At 48.6% G+C, this 10,219-nt stretch overlaps 1 protein-coding gene across 1 annotated transcript; it reads right to left on the reverse strand.

The window, feature by feature from the left end:
* Nucleotides 1-196: 196 nt before the first annotated feature.
* On the reverse strand, nt 197-2,675 carry LOC137442228 (protein mago nashi homolog). The gene is made up of 5 exons (XM_068140624.1): nt 2,545-2,675; nt 2,334-2,392; nt 2,028-2,138; nt 1,674-1,756; nt 197-486 (listed from the first exon to the last, which is right to left on the reverse strand). The coding sequence occupies exons 1-5, from the start codon at nt 2,630-2,632 to the stop codon at nt 387-389; spliced, it is 441 nt and encodes a 146-aa protein (XP_067996725.1). The 5' UTR covers nt 2,633-2,675; the 3' UTR covers nt 197-386.
* Between the last annotated feature and the right edge of the window lie 7,544 nt (nt 2,676-10,219).

Raw genomic sequence — 10,219 nt, forward strand, 5'->3', positions numbered from 1 at the left:
TTGGCAGATCTGAGCTGGCCAACAGAACATCCAACTCAGGACAGTAACAGATGTTTCAGTTCAGGGAGTCAGCTAATTCTATGTTCTACTGCTGCACAGGTAGCGGCAATACAGCTTTGCGTGACGCAAGTGAAGTAACAGACCCCGAGTCTACCATGATCTAAGAAGTGTTGGGAAGTCAGTTAATCACTAGAACTCGGAATTAACACATTGGTCAGCTTTGTTTTTATACGACAGTCACTGACAGTTTGTAAAAAAATAAATACAAAAGTTAACATACATAAAAGCTTCAGGACAAAACCAGCGAGGAATTAAAACAGCATCCTGCCCCAACCCCAACCTGCCCTCCATACAGACACTGGCATACAAAATTCAGTTTATTTGAATTAAATTGGCTTAATCTTGAAGTGTAGTCCAATAAGACTGAAGACTAGACACTTCAGGTCCTGCACCAGGTAGTAGAACACTCTCAAGCCTTCTGGATCCCTGCAATGCAGAGCAGAAGGACGAGAAATAAAAGTTAGACTGATGCTCTACGAGCAGCTTACAGAACTAACTTGTTAGAGAAAACCCAAACACAGGGACTGTATGGAGGCTTCTCAGAGGTCACCTTTGACATTAATGGATTTGTTTAATTCTGCACTGATTGCTAAAATAGCCTGTGCTCCAAGTTTGGACATTTACAAACAGAATGTTCATTACTCATCACATTACTCTAAATTCACAAAACTTGACTCTCAGGTCAGCTTAGGTGAAATCACAGTGCATTAGAGGCTGGAAGGTACCTCCAGAGAACATGCAGTCCAACCCCCTGCCAAAGCAGGATCACCCAGGGTAGTCCACACAGGAATGCATCCAGGTGGGTTTGGAAAGTTGCCAGAGAAGGAGACAGCACAACCCCTCTGGGCAGCCTGTTCCATTGCTCCATAGCCCTCACTGTAAAGAAGTTTCTCCTCTTGCTGAAGTGAAATAATCTATGTTCAAGCTTGTACCTGTTCCTTGTGTTATTCCTTATGCACCACCTAAAAGAGCTTGGCCCCGTCCACTGGACACCCACCCCTCAGACATTGATAGATATTGATAGACATAGATCAGATCCCCTCTTGGCTTTCTCTTCTCCTGACTAAATAGTTCCAGGGCTCTCAGTCTCTCTTGACAGGGGAGATGGATTCTCTCTAGCAGTTCTCTCTCTTGAACTGGGGAGCCCAAAACTGGACACAGTATTCCAGGTGTGGTCTCAGCAGGACAGAGTAGAGGGGGGGAAGAACTTCCCTAGACCTGCTGGTCACACTTCTCTTGATGCACCCCAGGATACTACTGGCTCTCATGGCCACAGGTCCAAATTGTTGTTCCATGAAGAAGTCATAAGGAAGTCTTGGTTCTCCCAGAGACAGTGGTGTGGAGAGGGCAGTGAGAGGTGAACTCAGGCTCTGACTACACCTACCAGGGCTTCCTACAGCAAGGTCAGCTGGGCAAGTCTGAAAGCACTGTGTGTAATGACACAGCCTGAAAGCTTCTAGTGTCTTACACCAGAACGCAGAGCCCTTGTACCCCAAGAACTGGTGTGTGCTTTGAAGCAGTATCAACCACAAATAGCTGGCAATCAAATAGCAAGTTCTGCTACAGACTGCGACATGAAAACAACAGCCACATAAGGAATGCAGGGGACCTACTTGGACTGATTGACATCAATCAGGGAACCGATTTTGGAAGTGGTAAAGGAGATGTGCTCATCACCAATGACTATTTCAAGCTCCTGAAAAGGAAAGATGGCAGAAAGTCAAACCACTGCTTTAGGGCATTGGTGGCAGAACCACTGAGCTGATGGCTTTTGCAGTCGTGTTACAAAGGTGCTGAACACAGCAGTCTGTGAGTCAAAACTCTCAGCACTCAGCTGCCATGTTTTCAAGCAGTGTTTGTTTCCCTCTTGGCAAGAAACAACACTGACTCGAAGTAGTTCAGTTATGCTTCTCGTGAGCTAACTTCAAGAATCAGAGCAGCAGTTAGAAGAGATGCTGCACACCAACCTGTCGACCAACTCTGTCGGGTGGAGGCCACAGAGCATCATCTTCTTTTGTGATTTCACTGTCGTCGATGATCCTCTTCAGCTCCTCCATCACGCTCTTATGCACGTAAGCCTACGAGCAATATTCCAACATGACAACGCAAGCCCTGGCGCTCCCTAGCACGCCGCCCCGGCCTCTCGGCGTGCACAAACTATCGCACGACTGCTTCGCGTTGCCCACTGCCGACACGGCACCCACTCTGGGAGCACGCAGGCACAGGCGCTACCCCGCCAGCCGACCGGGACCGCCGCCTTAGGCGGCCCTTACCTCCTTTCGGATCATCACGTCGTTCTTGTAGTTGCTGTTGTTGGCGTAGCGCAGCTTCCCTGCACAACAGAAGATGCGCCTTAAACCGCCGCCAAGGCAGAGCCAGACAGGCACAGTTCCGCCACAGCCCGGCCCGGCCCCGCCCCCTCCCGGGGCTGTGCACCGCCGCGCCCTCCCACCCCCCCCCTGCCAGCGCCACTTCGCCCCTCACCGTCGGGCCGGAACTCGAACTCGAGAAACTCGTGGCCGAACTTGCCCTTATGCCCCACGTAGTAGCGGAGATAGAAGTCGCTCGCCATGCTCCCGCCACCGGCATGCACTGCGGCGGCGCGCTCGGATTACGTAACCCCCGCGCCGGGCGCCCACAGCCAGAGGCGCCGCGGCAGTGACTGCGGACGCCCCCTGGCGGGCCGGCAGGGCAGGGCAGGGCAGGGCAGGGCAGGGCTGTGTACGCGCTGCCTCTGGGCGGGCAGGAGGAGGGCAGGGCGTCAACCAGGACGCAGGCGGGAAGCCGCGGAGCCCGGCAGCCACACGGAGCGCTCCAGGTGAGGGGACTCTCTCCACGCCGCCCAGCCCTGCCCATCTCCTCCCGGGTACAGGCCTTGGGGTGCTTGCAGCCCGGTCATGGAATCACTCTGGCTGCAAAGGACCTTTGCGATCACAGAATCACAGAAATTCAGGGGCTGGTAGGGCCCTCCAGAGGTCATCCAGCCCAAGCCCCCTGCCAGAGCAGGAGCACCTACCCCAGCTCACACAGGAACACATCCAGGCGAGTTCTGAGTATCTCCAGAGAGGGAGATCCCACAACGCCCCATGGCAGCCTGTTGCTGTGCTCTGTCACCCTCACAGGGAAAAATTGTTTTCCTCAAGTTCACCTGGGACTTGCTCTGCCTCAGCTTCCATTGCCCTTTGTGCTGCCATTGGGCATCACCCAGCAGAGCCTGGCTCCAGCCTCTTGGTGCTCATCCAGTCCAACCATAGCCCAACTGCCATGGCCATGAAACCCTGCCCTGGAGTGCCACATCTACACCTCCAGGGGCTGTGACTCCACCACCTCCCTGGGCAGCCTGTGCCAATGCCTCACCACCGTTTTCCCTGATGTCCAGTCTAAGCTTCCCCTGGTTGAACTGAAACCCACTTCATCTCATCCTGTTGCTGGTTACTTGGGAGAAGAGGCCAACACCAGCCTCACTCCAGCCTCCTGTCAAGTTGCTGTGGAGAGCAGTAAGATCTGCCCTTCTCCAGACTAAACAACCCCAGCTCCCTCAGCCTCTCCATGTATGATGCCCTCCATACCCCTCACCAGTCTTGTTCCTCTACTCTGGACACATCCCAGCACCTCAATGTCTTTTCTATCTTCCTATCCTGTGGTGCCCAGAATTGAACCCAAGCTGTGGCCTCACCAGGGCCTAGCACAGGGGCACCATCACTGCCCTGCTCCTGCTGGCCACACTGGTTTGATCCTGGCCAGGATGCCTTTGGCCTTCTTGGCCACCTGGGCTCTCTGCTGGCTCATTTTCAGTCGCCCACCAGCACCTGGGCCCAGATCGTTATCCACAGGGCTTTCCAGCCACTCTGTCTCAAGCCTGGAGCATTGTTTGGGGTTAAAGACTAATAAAGACTGAGGCAAAGAAGGCATTGAGTACCTCAGACTTTGCCTCACCCCTGATAGCCATGATCCCCCTTGACAGCAAAGGTAAGTCTGTCAATATTTGCTGTTAGGAACTGAGTGCAAACAGTGGAACTTCCTGATGTAATCTGTCCATGGGAATAACATGATCTTTGCTATGGTATTGTGCAAATAACCAAATAAACCTTTTGATCTCAGTCAGTTCTGCATGGAGGAAAGCCCCAGGTGTCCACATCTGGACATCATTCATACCCAAGCTGACTAAACCTCCCCACTGGCTGGAGTTTGTTTTTCAGGAGCTCTGCATTTTTTTGTGCTGTAGCTTCCTCTCCTGCCTGTGTAGGAGCTCTGAGCTTGCACTAGCCCAGCCTAAACCCAAAAGTGTTTGGGCTGGTGGTTGGTTTCTTTTTACAGAGAGAGGCAACACAGTGTGTTTCTGGGAAAATACAAGTGTTTAAGTCTGGGCACTCAACAGATGTCAGTCCTTCCTTTAACCCAACATGTGTCTTAACTATCCTATTGATTCTTGCACCAAGTGTGCTCTACAAATGTACAAAAGTACCTGTGTATCAGGAAGGCAATAATGATGCTAGCCTGATGGCTGGCATCAGCCCAGCAGTTACTGGAAGATCAAAAGGAGGGAGTTTCTTTAATCCTCCCGACCTTGACTCACTGATCACTGGTCTGATTAACCTCTCTGAAGTGTTAACCACAGTTTCCCATCTTTTTCCTCCAGTTCAGAAGTCCAGTTCTTTGGGGCCTTGGAGGTCTTGACTTGGGCATGATGAGTCCCTGTGTGCTCAGCTGTCTTGACTGCTGTTTCTGTGTTTAACAGCCCTTGGTACAGTCCGCGCCACATTGCCACCAATGGTGCTTCCTTCCATTCTTCAACAGACTTCTGGTTGGATGTTAAGAACAGCAGAATCCAAAGGCAGGGTCAGTGCCAGCCAAGCTTCCTCTCAGAGAGATTTCACAAGACACAGTATCCTGGTCACACAGTGTTTTAAATACACATCACTTTTTCTACTTCCCCACTGTGAGTTTGCAGGATAAGGAAATCTGAACATTAATTCAGAGGGGGATAGCTGTATATTCCTTCTAAGTCTGGCTTGTATTTGAGCCAAAGCTAATGGTAGAAGCTGTACCCATGGCATTTTGGTTTCTAATCTCAAAAGATGGTTCTTGATTTCACCCTTCATTTCTTCTACCCAGTCTCCACTATTCCATACCTTGAAACTATTTGTTCCAGAGTCGCTTTAGTAGCTGATCCAGTGGTTGCTGAAGCAAGTGGGAAAGCTTCTGGCCACTCTGTTATGTTGCCATACTATTACCAAAGATACCAAACCTTCCCACTCAGGGCATTTCAGTAAAATTCACCTAACACCATTGGAATGGGTGTACAGCCCAGGGTTGCCCTCCCCAGGCAACTTCCCATGTAACACAATTATTGATCTTGGCACAAACCAAGCAGCCTTCAAAAGCTCTTGTTGCTAGCCCACGAAGACCCAAAGCAGTGTACACCTTGAGGAAGGCTTCTGGAGAGCTCCAGTGGCTCCCTTAATTGATTTGCTTCAATATTTGTAGAGCCAAAGCCTTTGGCACATGTTAGTTACCACTTATGCCCTCTTTCTTTCACACATTGTTTACCAATTATCCCCTTTCTTCTGCCCCACTATCTTTAATTATCTCCAACTCCTCTGGCAGAAAAGACACTTCCTTCAGTGGCTGAACCACTGGGAGCAAAGGGAGGGCTTTACATACTTCTGACAGAGGTGCTGCTTTCCAAGCTTCTTCATCTGCCAATTGATTCCCTATTGTCCCCTCTGAGTATCCTGCCTGATGTCCCTTGACACATCTTACTGCCACTGCATCTGGCAAATTCATCACCTCCAATAGGTGAATAATAAAATCCTCTTTCTCCCCACAGTTTCCCAAATGCATGAGCCACCTCATATGCATATTTTGAATCTGTTAATATGTTTACTGTTTTTCCTTGATGCAATTCACAGGCTCCAATGTCTGTGCTGACCATGTAGAGGGTAACTTCCCTCCCTCTTGCAGCTCCCTTCCCTTTATCATAGCATACCCTGTAGCCCTTTTGCCTTCTATCACTCTGGAAGATCTGTCAATAAACACATTTTCCCCACCCGGCCAAGGCCTATCCTGTAGCCCCTCCTTGGCTTGGATTTGAAGGTCTGTTACTTGAATACAGTCTTGGGTTTCCCCCAAGTCCCTCCCCTCAGGACCAGTTAAACAGGAGGCTGGGTGAAACCCTTCTCCACTTCCCAATTCTAAATCCTCTTGTTCCATTAAGTTCCATACTGTAACAACCTAGGGCTGGTCATCCATTTAGAAGCCCTTTCAGCTAACAACGCCTCAATTTGATGTGAGACCTTAACAATGAGAGATCCCCCAGCTGTCAGCCTTCGGGCCTCAGTTACCACTAAAGCTGTAGCTGCACAATTTTGCAGGCAGTGAGGCCAGTTTGGAAAAATAAGCCACCAGTCTTCAACTCCCACTGTGTACCTGCATTAGAATTCCTTTAGCATGGCCCTGTTTAGCATCCACATATAACTCAAATTCTTTTTCCAGGTCTGGAAGGGAACCTTCAGTTAACCTGCTTTTTCACACTTTAAAGCTCTGCTTCCCTTCTGGTGTCCACAATATAACACCAGGGCTCTCTTGTGTCAAAAGGGCATACAGGTGTCTGGCTAGAATTGAAAAATCCTCCATCCAGGTCCTACAATACCTTCCTAGTCCTAAAACTGTCACAACTCTTTCTGGTTTAGGTACTGGTAGTTCTAAAATTCCTCAGGCTCTTTCTGGATCAATACACTGCAAATCTCCAGTCAATATATGTCCCAGATATTTAACCTTCCTTTCCACCATTTGTGTCTTCTTTTCAAATACCCTAAGCCTTCCCCCCACTCCCCAAAGAAAATTAAGCAATTCCCCCATGGCTTCTTCTACCACCTCCTCCCATTCCTGTGTGGTAACAAATCCTCCCCATACTACAGTAACCTCATCCCTGGGGATGGAGCCAATTCTCCCAGTATCCCTGGCAAAACTTTCACAGAATCACAGAATTGTTTTGGTTGGAAAGGGCCTCTAAGATTATCATGTCCAACCATCAGCTCAAGACCAGCATGGCCATTAAACCATGACCCAAAGTGCCAAATCCACACGTCTCAAGCTGGTACCTGGCAGCTGCCAGAACGCAGAAGCAACAAGGACCAAGGAAGCTACATTGACATTTCCATTTCTACTCAGTAATTCTGAGTATCTTGATGGAAAAGTTGAGTGAGAGTAAGTGCAAGTCCTTTGCCATGACCACCAGGAGCCCACCTAGCCAATTCAGTCAAGAACAACCACAAAGAACTCCAGGCAGGTCTTAATAACCTTCCCTAGCTCAAGGGCTTCACCTAAACATCAGCCTACAGCAGGAAGTGCTTGCTACTTCTCCATGAAATCTCAGCAAAGCCCCCTCAGAAAGCTTTCTAGGCTGGAGCAGGTATTGTCTTGCACCGTGTAGTGCCCAGAACAGCTCTTAAGGCAAACAAAAAGCCTAGGAGGGTCTTCATCAACTCATAACATAGGCACTAAAAGGTTTCAGATCACACAGGCTGTTGCTTCACTATTTTTCCTTTCTCCTCCTGCTCCCATTCAAAGGCAAACTGCTGTTTGCTCCCCTCTGTAAATCAAGTACCCAGTAATAATGGTGTGAGGATGGAATTTGGTTTACAATGGCATAAGGATATGGGACCATGACAGCCTTGGTGTAACAATCTCACTTATTTCTTCTTAAATCTTGTACCCTCCTATAGGTCCCTTAAAACTGTTTATTTTTAGTGCTATCAATTAACGTTTCATTCCCCAACTTAGCCAGAGCCTTAGCTGGGAGACTATGAAATTCTCTGCTCCCCTTCAGTGTAACACAATTTTGTTCCAGCTGCTCCCTTCGTTCTCTTTCCTTGTCTACCACACACACCACCAGCATTCTCTTTTCCAGTACTCCCCCTTCTGCCTTTTCTGCAGTAAGTCCAACCAATACATAAATACATTCTGTATCACTTTTCAGTTTCCCTAAAGCTGGATGGGAGCATCAATGAAGATTCTGCATGGCTCCTGGGAAGCAAGTTGTCTCCTCCTATTCTGAAGGTAAAGGGGAAGGCACAGCAGCATCTGCTGTGACCAGTTATGTGCAGTCAAAGCATCAGCTGCTTGGCAGACCCGAGCTGGCCAACAGAACATCCAACTCAGGACAGTAACAAAAGTTTCAGTTCAGGGAGTCAGCTAATTCTGTGTTCTACTGCTGCACAGGTAGTGGCAATACAGCTTTGCATGACTGTGAGAGACTAAAAGCTTGTCTCTCCTGGTGTGGCTCAACAAAGGTAAAATCGCTTGCTGCTTGCCCAGACAATAGTTCATGTGTGTTGGGCAGAGCCACTGGAACGACTCTTGGAAGGTGCAAAGACATTGCTCCTGGACCACTTTTGGAGTAAGCCTTTTAAAAGTATGTTTTTCCAGGGAAGATTTTGCTGGTACAAACAGTGGTTTTGATCTGACTCCCTCGTCAAACGGAGTGCCCTATTAAGCAATGCTTTGTGAAACAAAAGCCATGGGCCGGAGTGAGAGCCTTTTTAACCTTTTAGAAGCTCACGGTGCCCGCCCATCTGTACAGGTGCTTGACTGGGCCCCTGAAAACTGGAATCATTTCCAGACTGTGGCTGATAGAATTGTGGCCCTGCAGAAAGATGCAAGAGCCAAAGCCAGGAAAGGCAAAGCTTTTGTTTGTGTGTTTTTAGGTGCCTGTTTAGCCGCTTCAGTGAACAAAAAAGAGGTATGGCATGAGCAGGAGAATAAAACTATCTCCTCTTGCAGGACTTAATTTCGTCACTACAAAGCCATGTTGCCACCTTGAAAGAGGTAGTGGCAGATCTTAAAATTCAATTGGAAAAGGAGAGGAGGCAAAATTCGTATTTGGACTCAAAAGAGGGTGTGAATTACCTGGAGTCTGCCCCTAGGTACCCTCAGGCAGAATTGACAACAGCTAAGGAAGCTGCTGTGCATGTCAGACCTCTCACTAAAACTGAAATTTTACATGAGGATGGGGAAACTCCCCCACTATCACAACTAAAGACAGGCCTTTCTCCTACACTGTGCTGGCCAACATTCATAAAGAATTTGCATGCTGTGCTGGGGAATCTGAGGTGGAGGATGTATGGTGAGTTTCACAAACTGGAGGTGATCAGATTATGTTAACAGAAGCTGAAGTGATAGGGGTGATAATGTTTGTATAACCACCAAAAACAGGAGTAGACCCTGGAGCTTTACCCAGCGAGCTGCCTACTGGGCAGGGGTTTTGATCCAAAGGAGAGAGGAGAACCTGTAGTTCTGCAGGGAGGGAGGAATCAGATAATGGAGAACGTGCAAAAGGCTGCATGCCTGCAAATGATGTATGAAAGAGAACTAAAACATCATTTTGAATCCCCCCTTTCTCTCCTGATGGATGCAAACAGAATGACTCCTTTGATCAGGGGTCTCCCTGACTTGCTTAAAGTAAGAGGTATCCAGCTCCAAAAAGAAATAGCTGACACCACACTTTCTTCCAGGATGCAAGCTGCTCTAAGGGAAAGCTTAACACCTGGAGGGAGCCAGCCTGACTTGAGGCCATGGACATGGGAAGAAGTGGGAAGGGAGTTACTAGACTATGTCAGGCAGTGTAGTATACCTGAGGAAATTAAACCCCCTCAAACTAGAGGCTTGAGGCATGTGAAAATGATTTACCCCCCAAGCCCCCAGGGCCAGTTCCTAGTAGGCACCTGGCTAGGGGCAGGGAACACTTGAATACCTGGCATGGGGAGGGGAGGGGTATGCCCCCCCAGGGCAACTAAGGGCTTCACTTCTCAGTGGTGAGTGAAGGAAGCATGAGTCAGGAGATCACCAAAAAACCCAAACAACAATTGTACTTGGTTTGGGAAAAAGCTTTTGTTTATGTTTAGCTTGGCTGTGAGAGAACCTGAAACAACGATACTTACAGGCTCATTCGAAGTAATGAAGCCAACTCTTTCAGGGATATCACCTGAGAGGGTGGCTCAGAGAACCTCTGTGGGGGGAACTTGGAAATACCAGTTTTGTATGTTCTGAGGTTGTGTTTCTTATTTAAATTCTAACGTTGAAGACTACCTGATGTAATGTCAGAAGGACTTGTCTTGTTACAACATAGAAGACCTGTCACGTTTTGCATCACAGAAGA

Source organism: Melanerpes formicivorus, unplaced genomic scaffold (assembly GCF_026170545.1).
Source record: "Melanerpes formicivorus ecotype bairdi unplaced genomic scaffold, bMelFor1.0.p_v2 SCAF_7, whole genome shotgun sequence".
NCBI lineage: Eukaryota > Metazoa > Chordata > Aves > Piciformes > Picidae > Melanerpes > Melanerpes formicivorus.

What these genes read in the sequence shown, in the direction of transcription:
- LOC137442228 (XM_068140624.1), bottom strand. Translation starts at nt 2,632, where the DNA reads ATGGCGAGCGACTTCTATCTCCGCTACTACGTGGGGCATAAGGGCAAG. An exon ending in CCGACAGAGTTGGTCGACAG is followed by an intron (nt 1,757 to 2,027) that starts GTTGGTGTGCAG and finishes TTTCCTTTTCAG; the next exon opens with GAGCTTGAAATAGTCATTGG. An exon ending in ATTGATGTCAATCAGTCCAA is followed by an intron (nt 487 to 1,673) that starts GTAGGTCCCCTG and finishes TCTGCATTGCAG; the next exon opens with GGATCCAGAAGGCTTGAGAG.